Genomic DNA, 22,022 nt, shown 5'->3' with positions numbered 1-22,022 from the left:
TTTTATTTCGGGTTTTGACCATATTCACCTGCCTGACTATATGTGCTTCAAATTTAGTTGCAAACGGGAGAAAATCTCAGAGGAGGAAGTCTTGGAAGCAAAAAATACCCTCAACCTTTGCACCACACCAAAGTGGCAGACTTCCTGTGTCTTTTCAGCCATGTTTTTTTGTTTGTTTGTGGGGTCTATTCGTGATAAACACGCCTACCACACTGACCTGGACAACATCTGAGAAATGCGATCCCTTCTCAAGGCCCCAAATAAATAGTTTTTGTTTTTTTTTCCTTTCCCCGCTTCTCGACCATGTGATGTCGTTCATTTTTCAGAACTCTTTTGTGATTCAGGGCTTTACAAATAAGCTCGACTTTGACTCGACTTGACGGTATGTAATGCGAATTGGGTGTTGAGTGCCAACGGATCCGCAGGGGAGCTTTAAGTTTCAGCACAGTCGACATTTATTCAACGGCTGACTTGCGCTGTACAGATGCAAGACCGGCCAGAAATAAGAATAACTTCAGAATGAGCATCATCAGATATTTGGTCACATCCTACTGAATGAATGAGGCCTCCCTCGAAACTACGCAATCTGCATTTGCCCATCTGTTTAAGATACCTGCTTGCTATTCGGGCTCGTTCGCGCTTTAGCAGGAGTTAGTCCAAGCCTGCAATTTGCTGCTTCAAATCAGAACGGAGGACTTTTTGTTCATTCTCAGACTTGAGACTTGTTTTGTGCGTCCACCCAATTTCTCGTCGATGAGCAGAACAGGTGCGAGGGGCTGAATTTGTCTAAATGTCCCAGGGGGGGGCGCCGCTGAGCGACTTTTGGTGTGAAAGCCGTCGATTTTAGGCAAGGGGAATGTGACGCATGCTGCATATTGTGTCGCGCGTGCGGTCTCTCGCTCTCGGCGTGTGCATGAATAAATGATGACGCCGGGCACGCGCGCGCGCGCGCGAGCGCTTGCCTTGCATCTGTCCGCGCACACAAACGCGCTCTGTGCAGCCGCCATTGCAATTCCGAGCACAAGCGCCAGTGGAACCGGCGAGCGAGAGGAAGCGTGCGGATGTATGACGGCTGCAACCTCGCAGGCGATCTGGATTAGGACAGAGAGCGAGGACGAGCGAGAGGAATTATAGGAACATCTGGCCGCAGTCACTCGCGGAAGCTGTTCGAAAACGCAGCCTCCTACTCCTCCCCTCTCTCTCTCTCTCTTCACGTTTTTTTTTGGGGGGGGGGGGGGGGGGGGGTCGAGGAGGGGTGAGACTGCCTTCCCCCGAGCGATGCTCACTCGTCCCCGGCGCGGCGGATCCCCTCTTCTTCTTCCTCCCTCCTTGAAGGGCATCGACGGGGCTGCCAAGGCCGGCCACATGTTACCGGAAGCCAGGCAAACGTGTGCGGGACACTTGAATTAATTCGCTCCCTTTATTCCCTCCTCCTTCTCCTCCTCCTCCTCCTTCTCCTCCTCCTCCTTCTTCTTCTTCCGAGGCGGAGATGCTGGTCTTCTCCCATTGACTGTGGGGCTGGATGTGTCCTCCGCAAGGTAAAAGGAAATCTCCCCATCGCTGTCATTGAACTCTTGTGATGGACACCGGGGCGGTGGTGGTGTTTTAATGAACTTGAGGTGTGTACTCGCATGCAGCACTCCTTGCAAGGTCAGTTTTTGGCACACATTGGCGATCGGCCGGCGCTATAATTCACATGAGATGTCTGCCGCGATGGCTGTTTTATTGCCTCTGCCCCGAGGATGCGCCGATAGCCGCCGCTGATGAAGCTTCTCCTTCCTGTTGCCGCTGTCAAGTGATTTAAACGGAACGACATGCAGATGACACTTCGCTCACTCGCAAGGTGTGATGGCGTCTAACCCGAGCAAAGCGAACGGGCGCCTGCAAAGGCTGCTAAATGTTTTTTTTTTAATACAGACTAAGGTGTTTGATGCAGTTCTAAAAAAAAAAAAAACAACATACAAAATGTTCATCATGTATAAAGGGCTGCACGGGCAGAGTTTACCCAAGTGCAAAAGGGGTGGAGGCCTTTGTTGGTGGGTCAAGAGCAACTGGAGTCTAAAACTACATCTAAAAAAAGGGCGAGCATGGAGAAGAGCGTAAGAAACGAGGCCTTCCACAACGCTGTGGAGTGACCATGTGTCAGAATCCACTGGAACGTTAACCGCTGCTTAAGATGGCATCGTCGCAAAGCCTACGATCGTCTTTAACACTGCGCAGGGAACTTTGCACTGAACAAATAAGCGGTGTGGCACCCTGGTGCATAAACGCAGACGCACGCAACATTGTGGAGCGAACGCATGTCGGAATTTACTGGAAAAGACACAGTCTCCACAGAAATCATCTTTAGGACTGCACAGGAGCTCCACAGCGAACAAATAAGTAGAGTATAGCTCCCTGGAACATAAACAAAGAATCACACAACACTGTGGAGCGCCCACATGTCAGAATCCCACATATATTGTCTTTAATGCTGCGTTGGGACATGATTGAGAACATCCAGTAAGACTCCACCCCCCCCGGGAACTTAGACATGGACGCACACAACATTGTGGAGCGACCACACATCACAATCCCACATATATTGTCTTTAAGAGTGAGCAGAAAACTCACTTTCAATATGCTCTCAGAGTCAATATTGAAAAAAATAAGTGACGTAACCGCTTGAGACGTATACATGGACGCGCGCAACATTGTGGAGCGGCCACTTCGGAATCTACGGGAACGCTACTCGTCGCTAGAGATGCGGTTCTTGCATAGCCTTGGATCATCATTAAGACTGTGTAGGGAACTTGTTGCAGTCTCCACACTCCGGGAAGGTTTACGTGCTTTGGTAGGCGCTGCTGTTTTGGTTAGCGACTCGAACCCGCAGTTGAAAGAGGCACCCGGGGGACATTAAAAGTGTCAGAGACAGTTCCCACACGGCCTAAGGTCATCTTTAAGACTGCTCAGGGGAACAATGCACGCTGCGAGATTGTTGACATGCCTCAGTAGGGGCTGCTGGTTCGGTTAGCAACAGGTCTGATTACAGTTACAAGCCGTTTTTTTATTTCCCCCCTGCTAGAGGTGCTATTTGGATGATAACGCATCCAGCCACTAATTGGGGCGCGGCGTCTGTTAGGCCACTATGTGATGAAACACGGTAATCAACACACTTCATCATATTTTTACATAAATGAAGTACGGTGTCTCCTCGCCTCATGTCAAGCGTTAGTCATCACGTGGTTTATTATTCCCGAGGGCCCGCGGGAATCCTTTGAAGCGACGTGCGGGTCCACCACGCCTCGTTTTTGTTTTCCCTCTCAAATGTTCCACATTCAGACAGGTGAGGGCTTGACCACACTGCATTTTCAATGACCCACATTTGGGGCTGGCGGGCACCAACGCCTGTTGTCTGTCGCACAGGAGGATGCGCGCTTCCCCTTGGTGACCCGTCAATGCGAAGAAAGATTCTTCATCCTTTTTACTTGTCAGTTTTTGCCTCTAAAATGACAATTGTGTTTTGATATATTTATATATATTTTTTGTTAGCTTTAACTGAAGGGACTTCACACATACGACACTCAGAATTTAGGAATTGCAACCATTTTATGCAAACCTCCCCAAAAAAAAAAAAAAAAAAACCTGCTTCCGCTGGGGGCTCATTTGGTGCATTCTCCAGTACGAGTTTGGGAATTTCCCCAAAATGGATGACTCCATGTTCAATTTTGGCCATGAGCCCTTGAGACTTTTTGCTGTGTCCTATTATGATTGAAATGTCCAACCAAATTTGTGTCGAGTGGTGAAACGGATGTCAGAGGCTGGTTTCCCTCCCCCCCCAGGGGCTGATAGTGAGCGAATTAAATTATGTAGTTTGCTTTTTTTTTTTTATTGCACTTGTCACCACAAGGTGGGGGAGTCTCTAATTGAGTAAATTGACCTATACCTTTAGATCTCTCCAGGGTCTTGTGTTCATCATTCCAGAACATGTTTGATCAAGATATGACCTTGTGGAGGCGAGTTATTAGAGTTTACGTTTTCATGGCGAACCCTCAAAATGATCATCCAACTTTGATGCCAAGCTTCGCCCACATTAGACGGCGCATGCAAAAAAAGGTTTGCAGTTTATTGTCAGCCATCTGTCTAGTGTACCTGCTTCCAATTGGGGCTCATTTGAGTGTGTTACCTGCTAGGGATCCTCAAAACCAAAATGGCCAACTTCCTGTTCTATTGTTAGAATATCTACTATTATCCTGTTCTATCATTGATTGTCGCGAATTTAGAAACATCGCTTATTTGAACACAAACGCCGGAGCAACACGTGTAGACAGATGCTATAACAATACTCGCAGGCATATATTCTTTATTCTCTACAAAGCAAAAAAAGACTAATATTACAGCATCTTACGGAGTTACACACAGTAGTAGTAGAAGAAGAAGTACTGTTCTTCTTCATATGTCTCTCAATGACTGTCTTATGCTGCTTCCAGTGGCTAAGGCGGGTGGACCAGGAGTAGCACAAAGAATTGGATTGGAGCGTTAAATCATGATGCACAAATTGTTATTTTTGTTATTACTCAATGTTTTTATAAACTTCAATATTATAGAGTGCTATTTTTCCTCATTACAAAACACAAACACCATTTGTTTTTTTCGGGGGGGGGGGGGGGGCTGGAGGCTGGAACAGATTAATGGCATTTCCATTCATTTCAAAGCGGAAAGATGATTTGAGTGTGTTTTGAGTTACAAGCTTGGTCGCGGAAGGAATTAAACTCGTATCTCAAGGCACTACTATAGTCGATTCCCGCCCCCCGCCCCCCCACAAACCAGACAAAGCAAATTTTACCAACGCTGCGTTGTCTACACTTTCAATTTAGCTCGTCCTCGTTGTGCCGCAAAAGGCGACAAAGGCAAGCTTGTTCCGGGCTTTTTTGTCTGCGCGCAACGTGGGAAGGGATTGAACTTATTTAAATTTCACTCCTTCTATACATAAAATCCTCCACGCAGCACGCCTGCCAGGAATTAAACGGGCGAACGAGAACGCGTATCCCGTATTGATATTCCGGAGTGCTATTCAAGGTTTCTCTGAGAGAAAATCCCAGGTCATAAGCCCCCTCCCCTCGCATCAGGGGTGCGATCGCACAAGAGCGGCGGCGGAATGCAGATGAGTGTTTAAGATCCGTCTCCTGCCTATTCCAGACTGCTAGACGTCGGAAAATATGAGGAGGGTTGCGCGTCCGTTTGTTCCTCGTCCAGGCTATCCGGCCTCTCGCTTTACCGCTCGGATGCCGTGCGAAAGGAAACACTGGCAAAATGGCAGGGGAGGCTTGTAGATGCTGATGAGCAGCACTTCTCGTGATGCGCCGGGGTGTGCTTAGTGTGACGTGCACGCACATGCGCGCACATGCAGAGGTCGATACCGTGACGTCCGGTCAAAGCAGAGAAGTTGCAGGTGCCTCAGAAATCGCATATGAGATGCCGTCCCTAACCTGAAGTGCAAAGAGAAAAAAAAAAAACAAGTTGGGTGTTGCATTGCAGCATGTCACCGCAATCCCAAAATATCGTGGAGGACTGTACCATTTGGATTTTTGAGTGGTTGAAACAACAAAAAAGTAATAAAAAAAAAACATTTGACATCAGGCTACTTTCGGATTCGTCGAGAAAAAGACATGAGGAGTAGACGCGAAGACCCTAACATTTGCATTCGGTTGTTTGGGGGAACAGTTCGTTGCTAAATGCCTAAAAGTAAAAGTACCCCGTTTATCATGACAAACAGTGAAAAGAACAAATAATAGCAGCATTTATCTCCAAATTCCTACCAAATTTTAATGGGGTTTTTCTTGTCCAGTTTTTGTCCTTTGTATGTTATTAGGCTACATTGTATTTCACGGAAATTTGACGTAAGCGGTGTGCAATAGCCTGAAAGGATTCTACCACTGGCATTCTACGGCAGGGGGGCATCATGACTCAGAACAACTACAAGCAAATATTTTTGTCCAGATACATCACATTTTTATGGATTTTTCCTTGGCAAACGTGCCAACCCTTTATACATTTACTCGGTCGATTAATTAGTTGTTGTTGTTTTTTGGCAATTCTGCCAAGGGCGATCAAAACAATACCTGCAGGCTTGGCCAGCTAACAATAAGAAATTGATGCACAGGTAGCATCAGCAGCATTAGCGTCAATGGCTGCCTCTCACCATTAGCATCCCGAAAATGTTCAGGGGCTTTAAAGCAGAACCTCGTTTGTTATCCGTGACTAAATTGTCCTGGTGCTCTCTCCTCTGGGGATTCTTTGTTATAAATGTCATTAGGTGATCTTGAAAATGAGCCCCCCCCCCCCAACCCCGGCCCCCCACTTCCCCTGATTGCATCTCACTTCCCCCTCACCCTCCCCTTAATGTGACGTTTTCAGCGTTGCCATGGCATCGCGGCTGTCACCCAAGAGTTATCGCATTATCGGAGGAGCGTCACAGCGCATACGGAAGTGTTAGTCGGGCGGACGACGCCGCATCCATGTTGGGTCACTTTCATAAACTGCTTCGCCGGAGCCATTTTACAGCCACCTTGCAGTTTGTGTTCTTTAGGTACCATGGGTTTCACACATACCTACAATCGGGCCAAAGTGATTCTCCTGTGGTGTGGCGTAAGCACATGCTGATAATTGGACCAAATTTGAGCCTGTTCCCATCTTACGGTCCAAGTCAGCAAAGGCCCTACATTGGGAGTTTCTAAAAGATGATCGTGAATGATTATCCTGTGGTGTGAGGTGTGTTAGGAGTCATTTGGGGGCAGACACACGTAAAAGTTGAACCTGTTCAATATATACGATAGCAAATCCTTATGTGTGTGGTCAAGACAGAGCATTCGGGCCTTTGCTGGCTTTGATCGCAAGGCAAGAGAATGATTAAATTTGGCCGAATTGTTGCGGGTGCAAAGCATGTATTAGCTTCTAAATGCGTAAGAGTCCTCCTTGGAAAAGCCTTGGCAATGGCGTTCGCTTCGGATTTGCAACTGGACATATTGAACAGGTTCAACATTTACGATTGTCGGCCTGACCGTTTTCCAAGCAGACTGGGGAGGGGGGAAAAAAAGAAATCATTCTTAACCCCAACTCAGGATAATCTTTCAGAGACCACACCACAGAGTCAAGAACACACTTTTTTTTCCCCCTTGGTCTCACATAAAAAAATAATTAAGATGTGAAAAATGTATGCATTTCGCTTTCTCCTCTTTTTGGCAATCCCTTTTGCCTCGCGTGGCCTTTCCAACGATTCCCCCTGACTAGAAGCGGGCTTGCCGAGGCGTTGTAGACACAAGTTGCACCGCTGGAAAATATTTCCCCCGTGTCCCGGTCGTGAGGAGAGTCACGCTACGCTGGGCTTCTTCTTCTCGGAGAAGGCCGCCCCTGAGAGAGCATTGATAGCCTCTGCTGCCGTACACCGCTGCTATGCTGCAGTCGTCTGTTTTCACAGCTGGGGGCGGTTGTGTGGCGAGCTGCCTCTATTCCTCTATTAGGCAGCGATCCACCCACTGGCGCGCACGTGTGGGCGTGCGCTGTCAGTCTGTTGTGTTCTCCGGGCGCGCAAAGACAAGCTGGGTGGTAGTAAAGCAACATGTGATTGACTGGGCAGGAGATGACGCTCAGCGGGGCGTTTTTTTTTTTTTTGGCTTATCCGTGGTGAAATGAGCCCTGGCAATGTGCAAGATAATGACTTTCCAGCGGTGGTGTGACATTTAAAAGATGAAGTGCGTGATTGATGAGTACGTTGATTGATTATCTGCTTATTTGTTCGTGTACCTGATGAGTGCAACCTGTTATGCAAATCCCAGTGGAATGCCTGTAATTAAATGCAAATTAGGGGGGACGGTGGTGGATATTTCCTGTCCTCTTTCGGCGGCGTGGGGGGTTACAGCGGCAACCATTCGCGTCACGTTCAGCAAAATATGTCTGTGGGATGGGGCAGAGAGCGAGCAAGTGTGGGGGGGGGGGGGGGGGGACGGGACCGCAATCTCCACACAGTGAATCAATATCACGTCTTGAGCGCAATTTGAGCCTGAAAGTTGCAGGTCGTCTCTGCCTCATTGCACATCCGCAGAGGCCTCGTCGGTCAGCCTCAGAGCGGCACACAACATAAACAGCTCGGATCTTCATTAACGACAACATACACATCATCAGGGTCAACGTCGAACTAAGCTCCGCATTAACGAGAACATTTACCCCTCAGATCCTCATTAGCAGCATTCATCTTATCGACGTCAATGTAGACTTTTAGCGCTTGCTTAAGGAGTACATCAACATGAACTTCTATACCTCAGATCCTCATCAAAGTGAACCGAGACACCTCCACTCTGCATGCGACTAGAACAAGATTATCATTCAATCTTGGCAGACGTTATAATACAATAGAAAGTATGCTTCGGTCTCTCCGGGTTGACTCTCCACTGACGGTTTACCTTGACGAGCTTTTTAATTTCTCAGCCACAAACATTTATCGCCTCTGAAATGTTTTGTTCCCGATCCTCGCGTGAGATCACGAGCACGAAAGCGATGACGTTTCTGGCATCGCGTTAGATTACAGCTCTTAGGAATACTTTGTTACTGTACTTAAGTAGAACGTTTGCGTCAACGGGTATGTGGCGCAATTGCGAGGTGCAGTTAGCTAGCTCGCGACAGTGCCCCGAAAATGCATCTTCCTGTAGAGCGCCTCGTTGTCAACTGTGAGTGGGCCTGTCTTTTTTTTACACAAGTACTTGCACTTAAGTATAGAGTGTGTCTGGTATGATCCAAAGACGAATTGATGACATGATAGTGATCGTCAGCATGTTTCGATTTCTGGAAACATGAACGGAATGACATTTCGAGCTTTCTCTTTTCAACGACACGACAGCATGTCTCAATATTCGCACGTCATGATCATTTGTGTGTGGGACTCGGCGAGGGTGTCTCCTCCCTCCACCTTGATCCGCGGTACTCATAAGAAATATTCCCAGCTCGCTGCGACAATATCATTTCGCCGTTACCATCGTCATCATCCTGGCGGGATTCAAATCTGACCTCTTTCTGTCCTACATTTTCCTCGCCTGTCAAAGTGTAACCGCGGTCGCTGAACCCCCCCCCCCCCCCCCCCCGAAACGTCGCCATTCCATCTGATGTTTTCTTCCCGCACCGACTGTCGAGGTTATTAGACACGTGTTGGCTTTTGGAATCACGGCGGTATTCATTTCATAAGGCTCCGTGCTGAGGCCAGACTTTTATCCACGCTGTCAAGACGGAGTGCCGACAACGGAGGTATTACGAGGAAACCACCTTGCCATAACTATAAATCAGACCTTTCTCGTCTGTATGTAGAGGTTAGTCTGTAGATTTCTACTGCAGTTGTGGGTTAGGGATCTCTTATTCTCAGTGTTTGATTGGATTGGGCTTCACTTTGGTGGAATATCAGACAGAAAAATTACTCCAAATTTCAGCTCTTGACAGTTGCTACACGATCTCCACTTAACGCTCCATCCCCTCTGACAAGTTATCGGGATTCATCAAATGGATCTCTCCTTATCCCTCATCTCAACTGTGTCGTAAGTAAGAGTCGCGAGAGAGAGAAAAAAAAATAATCAATGGGGAGGCAGAGCACATCGTCGCAGAGCCACTGAGCCCAATCATCCTGTCCTTTTGGCCGCATGATCCCGGCAGATAACCGTCTAATTCTGATCAGGCCCCCGGATGGACACTTCAGACTTTCATCCCTGTGTACGCAAACATAAAAGCGGCGGCATTAGCAAATCAGAAAAGCGGGACTGGCGTTCCCAGGCCGGTTTCGAGACATAAGCCCCTTTCGAATTGCACGTCAATGCCTTTTTTTTTTTTTTTCCTGTGAAAAGTGCTGCCACAGAATCGGTAGTATCAGAGGCCTAAAAGAGTGGGACAGCGGCTGTGTGAAATTACAGAATTTGACCCAAAAAAAACTAACTTCCACATGGACTGGAAGCATATAGCTGAGCAAAATGCTATGAAATGAAGAGAATAGACTGCTGGGAATAAATTAATACAATTTCATGGAACAAATGTTAGAGTTTAGCTTGTGTACGTAGGTCTTGTTGGCCCTGGAAACCCACCAGTGGGCAAATTAAAGGTTTAAAAAAAAAAAAAATCGTGCTAAACGTTTCCAAAAACCATACAACACAAAGCAGTCACGGGTCCACAGGTGACTAATTAGTTCCACGTCTAATTTGCACGGTGTTCGTTGTTTGCTGACCCCCTGCGTGCAATTTGGCCACAGTGCTGAGCCAATGATTCTATTTACAATCCACTTGTAAAGCGCTTCAGGCTCAAAACGTCTCCGTCTTGAAGGGAGCGAATTCCCCCAGCAAGACAAATGAATGTTTAATAGCGATGACAGCGCTGCGCAGTCTCTGCTCGATAAACCATTTCCTTCTATCTGTTTCTTGCTGTCTTATCTTTGCAGGCATAACCACGTGAATGACAAGTCCAATGGAGAACCTTCTGCTTTATCTGATGGTCCTCTGTGCGGCTGTCAAGCCCCACAAGGTTCAAGTCTGTCCTAAGCGTTGCGTGTGCCAGGTGCTCAACCCCAATTTGGCCACACTGTGCGACAAAAAGGGGCTCCTGTTCGTGCCCCCCAACATCGACCGGCACACGGTGGAAATGCGCCTGGGGGATAACTTCGTGACCAGCGTCAAGCGCAAGGACTTCGCCAACATGACCAAGCTGGTGGACCTGACGCTTTCCCGCAACACCATCGGGACCATCGTGCCGCACGCCTTTAAGGATCTGGAGAACCTGCGGGCGCTCCACCTGGACAGCAACCGGCTGACGCGCATCACCAACGACACCTTCAGCGGCATGTCCAAGCTGCACCACCTCATCCTCAACAACAACCAGCTCACCCACATCCAGATCGGCGCCTTCAACGACCTGACGGCACTGGAGGAGCTCGACCTGTCCTACAACAACCTGGAAAGCGTTCCCTGGGTGGCCATCCAGAGAATGTCCAGCCTCCACACCCTCAACCTGGACCACAACATGCTCAGCTACATCCCCGAGGGGACCTTCTCGGGCCTGCAGAAGCTCAAGAGGCTGGACGTGACCTCCAACAAGCTCCAGAAGCTACCCCCCGACCCCATATTCCAGAGGTGAGCGCAAGTCATAAGTAAGTCTCAAGTTTTAACCTTCAAGTTTCAAGCAAAGTCCCAAGTTACCGTGGCAAAAACCAAACAATCCAAGTAGAGTTTCAAGCAAGTCGAGCCAAGTCATTACTTGGGTTAAGCAGGTCAAAAATCAAGGGAAACATCTTGCTCGGTCACATTTAACCAGGGGTGGGTAGTAACGTGCTACATTTACTCGAGTATCGTTTTGGGAAAAACTGTACTTGTCAGAGTTGTTTCATTGCAACATGAGTCACACAGAGTTTTAGAAGACGATCACATGTTCACTACTATTACAGTACAAGGAAATAACTCACTAACAACTAACATTAACGATAAAACGTACTTGGCTAAGACTGTTTATGTACAATTGCCTTTCGCCATGGCGGGAAGTTACTCAGTACTTTATTATTATTATTTATTTTTTTACTGAGTACTTATTTATTCTTATTCAAGTAATTATTTGGAGGACTACCGTAATTCTTATAGTTTTCTGAATTAACAGCATTCATACCAGAGTACAATTTTTGGCTACTCTACCCAATTCTGGTCACAACATATATTCGCACATTAGCGCCAGTACTTTTGCACTCAGTAACTGGTCTCACACATTCACAAATCACAATGACAGTTTTTAAATAGTCCAATATTGTATTGTATTCTGCTTCTCTTTTTGTCAGTTAAACACATAATGAAGGTAAAATAGCTTAGCTGTCTTTGTGGGTTTTATAGTGTGAAGTATAGTGAAGTTAGATGTTATAGTTGCTTTGTCTTTTATCTTCTTTTATCTTATCGCAAACTTCGCATGTCAAAAACATAATCCTTTGATTCGAATCCAAATGAAATAATCCGTGACACTCCGTGATACTGCACGCTGTATCATAGCCTACCGGTGGGGTGCTCGGTTTGTACACACACACACAAAAAAATGACTTTCCTTTCTAAAACAAAACGAATTGCACAATAAGTCAAAAATGGCCATTCTGTCAAATGCGTATCAAGTCGAGTCTCATGTATACAAAGTCAAAGTTAAATCAAGTCTTTCATCTGTTTTAGCCAAGCAATTTGCAATAAGTCCTAAAATTGTCAGCTTGAGTCTAATTGGACCTCTTCCACTTTCCAAAGAGCGGGGGTCCTGGCCACCTCTGGGATCATGGGGCCCACGTCGTTCGCGTTGAGCTTCGGCGGGAACCCGCTGCGGTGCAACTGCGAGCTGCTCTGGCTGCGGAGGTTGCGACGCGAGGACGACCTGGAGACCTGCGCTTCGCCTCAACACCTCGCCGGACGCTATTTCTGGACCGTGTCGGAAGAGGAGTTCCTGTGCGAGCCTCCTCTCATCACCAGGCACTCTCAGGTGTGACCCCCAAAACTCTCAGTTAATCCGCTGTAGCCTCACATCAAATATCACACTTGGAAGACATTTAAAGCTCACAGGACTTCCCTGCGCCTTTCAGCTAAAGGGATTTTGTAAAATACTGTAGACAAACTTTACCTAAAGCGGGTTATCTATATATTGATAATTTTGCCAAATTTGAGCATTTTGCCCTCCCTTGCCATCACTTAGCCAAGGCCTAATTATCAGATTTCTCGACAAGATGATACTGAGTGATTATCCTGTGGTGTGGGGTACACAATAGATAATGTACCTGTATACTGTACCAACAATGTAGCTAAATTTGAGCATTTTCCTTGCAATCAAAAGTCTACTACTTTTTCTACTACTTCCACTCAGTCTTCTTCACAGGTCAGGTACTACGATACATACGGCATTGTTATGCGTGTGCTGTGTCGTGTTAGTCAACTTGAGTAGACCGCACACGAGAAGAGCAGTAAATCACTCTCACATCTTAAAAATTAGTATGTGAACTGTAACCCGCTTGTGGAGGAAATTGTAATAAGCTATTTGCCGTATTGTGCTTGAGCTCCCATTACGACGACGAGGTCTAGATAAACATCCAAATGAAACAATCCCATCGAGTCCGCGCGGAGCGACAATCAGCCGTATCTCACGGCTCTTTTACGTCACGGCGGACATTTATCGTTCACACGCGTTTGCCGCCGTATCGACGGCCCCTCCGGCGCGCTAATTCACCGTTACGACCGTGATCAATAGTCGATTACATTTACAGGGAATAGAGCTGTAAAAAACCCAAAAGTGGTCAATATATCAGCCCAGTGTTGTTGCAGGAGCTGCGGGCCCTGGAGGGTCAGAGCGTGACGCTACGGTGTAAGGCTCGGGGGGACCCGGACCCCATCATCCACTGGATTGCCCCCGACGGACGCCTCATGTCTAACTCGTCAAGAGCCTCCGTGCATGCCGACGGCACTCTGGACATCTTCATTAGTACAGTCAAGGACTCAGGTTGGTTTGGAACGTCCATCGGGTTTTTAATGAAGCTAAGCTATTAAAAAATACACCACTGCACACTATAACAAGCATAAATAATACAAAAAATAAATATAAAATGATGGAAAAGTGAACTATATTATAATAAGAATCATTTTTTTCATGTGGAAAATGTGAACTTATGGGAAAAGTGGAAATCTGTGGAATAGTATAGTAGTAGCCTGAATGGTGTGAATGAGCTGGCTATCTTGACGGTGGATTTAGTTGATGAACGTGGATGTTTTGGAAGGTCAAAAAAGATAATAATAGTAAAAATATATATTTTTTAGTGCAGGATAACTTATCGACATTCACACAGTGAATATCTCCTAGAACTGAGCCTCGTGATCCTATTTTCCATACAGACTAATTTGATACAGCTACTATGTTGGATCTCATTAGCATGTGCTAAATTGTGACTCACAGATTTATGTATTTTTACATATATTTTCACATCACTCAGCCTCCATCTTCAAGAACATGTATTTTGAGCTGGATGAGAAAAATGACCGGTACTCTTTTTCTCCAACTAAAAGTAAAAGCATGGCTTGCCAAGGGTTAGATACATTTTAGCTTCCTTGTTAGCATACCAGACAAAAATAGTAGGCTTGTAAACAGATTGAACCTTCGGTGTTTATGTGGTAAAAAAAAATTTACGACCTGTGTTGATATTTGGAGTTGGATGATAAAACAAATGTGTCTTCCAACTGCTGCTCAGGTTAATTATGTTTTAGCTTCCATGTTAGTGTGCCAGACAAGAATAGTGCACTTGTAAACACACGAGTGAAACTCACCGTTGACATCATACCTTTATTGTTTGTGTGGTAAAAACAGTTCCAGCTTCAAGGACATGTTGAAAGCTTTTGAGTTGGTTGAAAAGAAAGAAAGAAAAAAAAAACTTTTCCCAACTACCGGTAAAAGTGAAACCACAACTTGCAGCGGGGTTGCTATCGTTTAACTTCCTTACGAGCATACCAGACAATAATACTATGCCTGCAAAACAAGCAAATTTTGATTATGTGGTAAAACAGTTTAAATGGTGTTTAAATGCTTCAATAGAGTGTTTTGTATTCGCACCATTAAATGTCACTTCCAACTACTTTCACAGGTTAGCTCTGTATTAGCCTCCTTGGTAGCGTGCTACACAAGAATATTCTGCTCTTAAACACATGGAACGTTCGTTGTTTATGCGGTACATACTAATTTAAGAGCCTGTTTAAAGGGTTTAAGCGTTTACATATTTTGATTTTGGTGAGAAAAATAAAACTTTTCCTCAACTACATGTGAAATGCCAGCATAGCTACATATTAGCCTTTAGCCTCCTTGCTAGTATGCCAGACAATTAAAGCATGCTTTTTAAGGGCCTGCCGTACAATATCTGGAGTTGGATCATATAACAAACTTCTCTTTCTCTTACAGGGAAGCTAGGTTTTAGCCTCCTTGCTACCATGCCAGACAACAATTAGTATACTTTTTTTTACATGGTAAAACATTTCAAAGGGTGTTTACAGGGCTTAAATGTTAAAATATTTGGAAGTGGATGATAAAACAAATGTCTCCTCCAGCTAAAGTAACTCCAGATTAGCTACGTTTCACCCTCTTTGTTATCATGCAGAAAAGAATAGTTTGCTTGTAAACACACCCGTGAAACTCACCAACACATCCTGCCTTTGTTGTTCATATGGTAAAACACTTTGAATGACCTATTGACCTATTGAAATATTCGAAATGTTGAGCTGGATGATAAAGCAAGCTATCACAGGTTAGCTACCTTTTATCCTTGCTAGCAAAAGTAACAACACGCTCCTCAAGCTGCCTGTGAAATTCACACAAGGTGCCACCTTCTTTTGTTTATTCAGTGGGGGGGGGGGGGGGGGGGGGGGGGAAAGTGTAATTATGTGTTTAAAAAAAAAGGCTAAAAATATTTATTGACTTGGCGCTCAGTGTTCTTACACTTAGCGTCTGAGATGTAGTGCCATTAAATAGTCCACTTAACAAGTGCTGCTCAGCTCTTTATTACCTTTGGAATGTTCAACCTTTGCTGCATTTGTGCTAAATGAAGCTCGCTGTAAATACATTTAAATGTAGCCGTAATGGACCTAAACAGTGTTGTTTTAGACGCACATAAACGCATTTCTATTCTGACGATTAGAACAGGGGAGGGATATCTTTTGGGCTCAAGGGCCAATTATTTTAATAAAATAATTCAGAATAAAATAATTCATTTCTATACATTATTTATAATTGTGTTTGGCTGTAATTTTGAAACATTTATATTTTATATATTTTTTTCCAATCAACAAAATAATGAAATAAAAAAATACATAAAAATGTATGGGAATTAACCAATTATAGGGGCAAAAAATTGCTAAAGTAATATTGCAGAACTCTTGATCATGTAAATACTCAGCAGACTGGATAAAAGAATGGAGCAGTCTGTATTTTGTCCGCCCCCGGATTATATTGTTGCCCCCAGTTTTTGTAGATTATCAAAAAAGAAGCAATGGCACTAATCCAATGATTTGACCTCCTTCCAGGTTCCTTTACTTGCGTGGCGTCCAACCCGGCCGGCGAAGCCCAGCAGAAGGTGCACCTGGTCATCGCAAAGCTGCCGCACATCATCAACAGCACGGCCGCCGACCAGGAACCCGACCCGGGGTCTTCGGACATCGCCACGGTGACTAAAACGGGGGCTGATGCTCCGGGCGGCGGGGTGCCCTTGGGGAACGCCAAGACTGGCCAGGAGAAGAAAGTGGTCATAGCCGAGGCCACGTCCACCTCGGCCATGGTCCACTTCAACTTCCAAAGGAACATTCCCGGCATCCGCATGTTTCAGATCCAGTATAACGGGACCTACGATGACTCGCTGGTGTACAGGTGAGGATTAGAGGAAGAAATTTGGGAACCTGGGGCAGCACGGTGGGTATAGTGGTTCTTGCGTCTGCCTCACAATCAGGAGATCCAAGCTTGAATATTAGCTGGAGTTTGGGGTTCTTGTGTTTTCCTACATTCCCCAAACATGATTGCTTCATTGAAGACTCAAAATTGGCCGTCAGTGTGATTGCGAGTGTGAATGGCTGTTTGACTATATGTGATTGGATTGCGGGTGATCTGGAGCCTATTTCATCTGACATGGGCCCAGAGGCGGGTTACACCCTGACTGGTCACAAGTCAATTGCAGGGCACGTATAGACAAACAACCCTTCACACCTATGGACAATTTAGTTTCTTCATTTTAGCCTAACGTGCATGCTTTTGGAATGTGGGAAGTGGGACTACCCAGAGAAAACACGCAAACTCCACACAGGTAGTCCGGAACCGAGAGCTGAACCCAGAGCCTTTGACGAGCTTCGCGCCCCGCCTCAAACCAAACTTGTTCACATTTTAATTTAAGACGACCTCAAGCGCATTATTAAAACTGCCACAACCCTCGTTTTACCGACTCAGGGCACTTAAATCCCTTGGGGTATTTGGTTCTCCCGGGCTGGGACTGGACTGTCTTTGTAATTATTTGCGGTGTCCATTAATCCCATCAGGAGTACTAATGCACCGCATCCGACTTCTCATTCTTCAACTCTTAATCCCCTTTTGCCGGAGTGTACCATTTACTGCCTTGATAATGCTTAATCAACAAAAAAAAAACAAATGTCAGCACTAAGCTGAAGATGAAAGCGCCGTCAACCCAGTCGGTGTTTGGCAAAAAAAAAAAAAAAATTCAAAAAAAAATCCCAGGCGTCTTTCATCTTTTTCACTCCCTGCTTACACGCTCATCACCAGGACATGATAGGATGGGGACAAAGATGTTGCAGTCAACGGCGTGTTTTCGGTGACAAGCCGCAATGCAGGAAGACAGAAAGAGAAACAGAAGCCTTGATCGTGAACCTTTCATCGCAAAAGACACCGCCCAGAATGAATGAATGTCACCGGTGATTAAATGCAGACACGTCTCAAATGGATCCCCGGAGACGGCCGACTGTCAAAGACCAAACAATCGACGGCGTAATCTGATGAGCCGCTAATCCAGGGATGGGCAAATTGGAGGGACATTTGATTTTGATACGGGACAGATTGACCAGGTCAGTCCCATATAAAGTTAAAAGAAACCATTAATAGATCAATTATTTTATTTTAACAATGAAATAGTCATGCAGTTTTAAATTTCATTATTTATCATTGATTTAATTGTGATTATGTACCCAAGGTAAAATTGCTCATTTCACTATTTGGGGTGTTTTATTGTTAACAGTAAATGGATTAACAAATTGTTTAATTGGCTAAATGAAGAAAAAAAATCTAAAGTAAAAATGGATGAATACATTTTAATTATGGACAAACATATTACATTTATTTTATTCATAGCCCATTTAATGCTCATTTTTTTATTTCATTATTTAATATTGTAATTAATAACCAATTGTTAATTTTGCTTTTTTAAAAGTCATATTATTTACAATCAATACATTAACAATATATTTAATGAATAAATGAATTAAAAATGAATGAATACATTTTAATTAACAACAAAATAATGTATGCTCATTTTAATGTTTTATTTATTTTTGATTGTATTATAATTAATTAACCAGTTATTTAATATAACTAAAAATGTCAATTATTTCCTAGCATTTGTATTGTATTATTCTTTTGTTAATTGAAGTGAATAAATCAACAAAATGTTTAATAAGATAAATGAAAAAAATACATACAAATTAAAATACATTTAAATGAACCAGTAAGCAATTAAACAATATTTACTAAAATGAAAAATGTTGAATGTACATGTAAAATTGTTTATTTTACTTTTTTTTTAATAAATAGATTTTACAAACCAATTTGAGGAGAAAATAGACTAAATGAACGAAACAAGTATTACAGGACTCTTGATCACGTAAATGCTCAGTGGGTCTCATTAAAGAATGGAGTGCGTTGGATGCGGGCCATACTTTGTCCACCTCTGCTTTAATCTAATCCCATCCGCCTCTTTCCAGAATGATCCCGCCGACCAGCGAGAGCATCCTGGTCAACAACCTGGCGGCGGGGACGCAGTACGACCTGTGCGTGCTGGCCATATACGACGACCAGGTCACCTCGTTGACCGCCACCCGGGTCATCGGCTGCGTTCACTTCACCACCGAGCCGCAGTACCTGAGGTGCCATTTCATGCAGTCTCAGTTCCTGGGCGGGACCATTGTGGTCATCATCGGAGGGATTATCGTGGCCTCGGTGCTGGCGTTTATCATTTTTCTCATTGTGCGCTACCGGGTGTGCAACCAGGGAGACGCAGATAAGGTGAGTCTAGCGCAGTGGTGGGTCATGCATTTGGTACCTGGGCCTTAATCCACCTCACTATCACAAACCATGAATACCATACAAAAGTTATATACCATTATAACAGTCTTTCAATCTGCTAGCTTAATGCTAACGCTAAATAGCATCTATATTGTTGTGCTATAACCTATTAAGGAACGTATTGAACATAAACAGTACAGCAACACATGGAGAAAGACAATATTGAAGTACTCATTGTCATATATTCTTTATCCTTTGCAAAGAACAACTAATATTAGTGCTGTACTGATGAGCTGGGAGGAGTTGAGACGTCTCAATGAACAGTTTATCCGTATGTCTGTCTTATACTGCCCCCAGGTGGCCAAGGCGGGCACCCCAGAAAGAGCAGCACAATGGCCATTCAATTGATGCAGTGTGACAAAAAAATGGTTTAATTCTTTTTAATTATGTAATTACTGTATGTTTTTATAAATTACGATACCTTCTTCCCAACAGGCTCTGGAGATGGGCGACATTCGTTCCCTGAGCAGCGACGGTCAACTTCAGGGCTGCGGACTCCCCAAATCTCTGTCCAAGCAGATCTTGCGTCCGGAGAAGAACGACAAGGAGTGTCTGCGAGTCGCTCTACCGGCCCTGGAGCCGGCCAAGCAGCGAGCGCCCGCCGTGATCGGCGCCGCCAAACCCTCCCTACCCGACTGCACCGTGTCCACCTCGGCCGCCAGCCACAGTTGGCACCCGGCTTCCCCGGGCGCCTCAAGGGTAAAGCGTGCCGTCGCCCTGTCGAATACCTCAGACGTCTGGCGGGCCGAGGCGCAAGCGGACATCGAACTCAACAACGTCAACCGCAATAACTCCTCAGAGGCGAAGATGCCGCCCGTGGTACCCCGTGGCCAACCGGCCAAATGGACTGCAGCTCCCAGGGTCCCGCGGGCGCGCCAGGCCCCTCGCCAGTACATGACCGTACCCGCGGGGGGCGTCAGGGTCAACCGCAGACACTCCCTCAACGCGGACTCGTCCAGGGAGCGCTTGTACGTGGCCTACCCCAAAACGGGGGCCAGCCTGCGCTCCAAGCGAAGCCTGTCCATGAGCGGCGAGCTACCGCAGCTTCACAGCGCCACAAACATTCAGCGGGCCCGCGCCAAGCTGTGCCGCTCCGAATGGCTCCTGGAAAGCACCTTATGATTCGGAGTTTACCGACTTATTTTTCCTGAACTGGATTTGCGGCTTGCCTGCCTGCCGAAGAACCGCCCGGCTCGTTGGCAGCGGTGGCGCTCGGTCGCTCGAGGGGGTTTGAAGGTCCGCCTCGCAAATCAAAGGGAATACAAGCGGGTTTACGGAGCCGCCTTTTGTTTTCTACGCTATAACCAATCGACGTGTTCTTCACAAGCGGACCACGAGAAGCACAACGTGTATAAAATGAGCTCCTGTACAAATGTTTTCCAAAGCGTATATCTCAAGGAGACTATGGAAGCCCTTTGAGCATTTATTACATATCCTTGACATCCAGCTTAAAGTCCATGTACTAGTGTTCTCTTTGTTGTCATTAGTAGTACAAATTTGGCATACTAGTAGGACAACTAAATGTAAGTAGTAAGGCAAAAACTGAAAATTAGTGTGCTACTAGTCACAAAATTCTACTGGTAAACACCTAGGGCTTCAGTAGTCTTCCTAGTAGTACACAGATGTCAACTAGTGCACAATTTTACCTCGCTGGTAGCATGTAGTTGTCCTAAGAGTATAAAATGTCATATAGTAGTGGAAAAAAAAACTTTTGTAGTAAGATAGTCTTTCTACTAGTGTGCTGAATTGTCTTACTAGTGAGGACAATGAGCGTACCAGTACACGGACCTGAAGCTGGAGAGCAAGGATATGGAATCAATTCCCCAAACGGCTTTCCATCGGCGACCCTTATTGTCATTCCGAACGCAGTAACCCGGACACTCTGTACGATAAAGACAGACGAGGACTCGCCTCTGAGTGACCTTGGCGCCGTTTTCTTTTTTTTGTGTGTGAAGATAATGAATGTGCTTTTACATCCCAGACGCAGCACAATGCAGCATTTCCTTTGTTGTTGTTGTTGTTGTTGTTTTGGTGGCACAAAGTTGACTCAGGCTGATACTGCCCTCCGGTTTGAATCAATCAAATCCCTTTTATCGCATAATTACGTAAAGACCCGACAGGCACGGTGACATTACGCCGAGATGGGTTCCGGATGAATGAAGACATTTCGATGCTTCCCTCCAACACCCCCGCTGATTTTTTTCCCCCCCCCTTTCTTAACGTATTACCACGCTGCTGTAAATTAACTTGTAAGAGGAACAAGCACAAGTGGGAATTGGGAGAGGGTGTCAGCTCTTGATTTTGCTGTTGTTTCTGTTTGATGTTTAACAGTATAAATAAAGCAGTGATACAAGGGACATTTCACACGGGATGTCCAGTACTACAGTACTATGCGCTTTACGTTGTTTTGCTTTTGGAAAAAGAGAGAGAGAGAGAGCGAGAGAGAGAGATAGAAAAAAAAAAAAAAAAGATGTTGGTTTTCTGGAGCAGTTTTCCGCTGTCAGTGGCAATCTGACTCGGGTTTGGCCCAACGGGTGTGTTGGCGGGATGGCTGCGTCTGTTACATAAGCAGCAGCACGTAATCATGTCAACACGGCAAAATTTCAATTCATGTGAAGAACGTGAGTCAGTGCTTTGTGAAGTTTTGTTTAAAAAAAAAAAAAATGTTAATAGCTGGATTCTTGTGCAATTGACAATACATGGAAGTGAGCATTCTTCAGGTGAGATTTAGAGGTTAGGACTTGGATTAGGGTTTATTTTCAATGACCGACGCGGCCGAAGGCGACTCGTCCATTGCGAAAAAATTTGCATCGGCGACTCTTTGGCGCACACCGAGCGATTGAGCACCGCACGTCTACCGATGCGCTGCACCGGAAAAACTGCAACCTTGTATTGGGTTTTGAGTCTCCATGCACAGTATACTGCACCGTAGTATTTTTTTAATTGAACCACAAAAACATGGCACGACTGTCAAAGAAGAAGCAAAGAGCCACAAAGAAGAGGAAACGGGTGAGATATTTTGAGGTTGCTGGCAATGATGTCACTTTTTTGGGGGGGACGAAAACTGTACGAAAACTGGGGCAGAATTTGAATGAAAAAAAAAAATGATCGAAAACCAAAACATGAAACTAGAGCATATGAAA

General features: G+C 45.3%; 1 protein-coding gene across 3 annotated transcripts; it reads left to right on the top strand.

Annotated features, from left to right (window-relative positions):
- Positions 1-784: 784 nt before the first annotated feature.
- Positions 785-21,243, top strand: lrfn5b (leucine rich repeat and fibronectin type III domain containing 5b). 3 transcript variants are annotated; one of them, XM_061753134.1, is made up of 7 exons: positions 785-1,619; positions 10,445-11,132; positions 12,270-12,498; positions 13,332-13,506; positions 16,068-16,407; positions 18,519-18,819; positions 19,315-21,243. In XM_061753134.1, exons 2-7 carry the CDS (start codon positions 10,459-10,461, stop codon positions 19,999-20,001), a joined length of 2,406 nt encoding a protein of 801 aa, XP_061609118.1. In that variant the 5' UTR covers positions 785-1,619; positions 10,445-10,458; the 3' UTR covers positions 20,002-21,243. The 3 variants fall into 3 exon arrangements, with proteins under 3 accessions (XP_061609118.1, XP_061609117.1, XP_061609119.1); XM_061753133.1 differs by having other exon boundaries at positions 786-1,538; XM_061753135.1 differs by lacking the exon at positions 785-1,619 and adding an exon at positions 1,650-1,843.
- The last annotated feature ends 779 nt before the right edge of the window (positions 21,244-22,022 follow it).

This window comes from Phyllopteryx taeniolatus, chromosome 18 (genome assembly GCF_024500385.1).
Source record: "Phyllopteryx taeniolatus isolate TA_2022b chromosome 18, UOR_Ptae_1.2, whole genome shotgun sequence".
In the NCBI taxonomy this organism is placed as follows: Eukaryota; Metazoa; Chordata; class Actinopteri; order Syngnathiformes; family Syngnathidae; genus Phyllopteryx; species Phyllopteryx taeniolatus.
The sequence above is the reverse complement of the archived record's forward strand: the minus strand, read 5'-3'. Positions and strand labels throughout refer to the sequence as shown.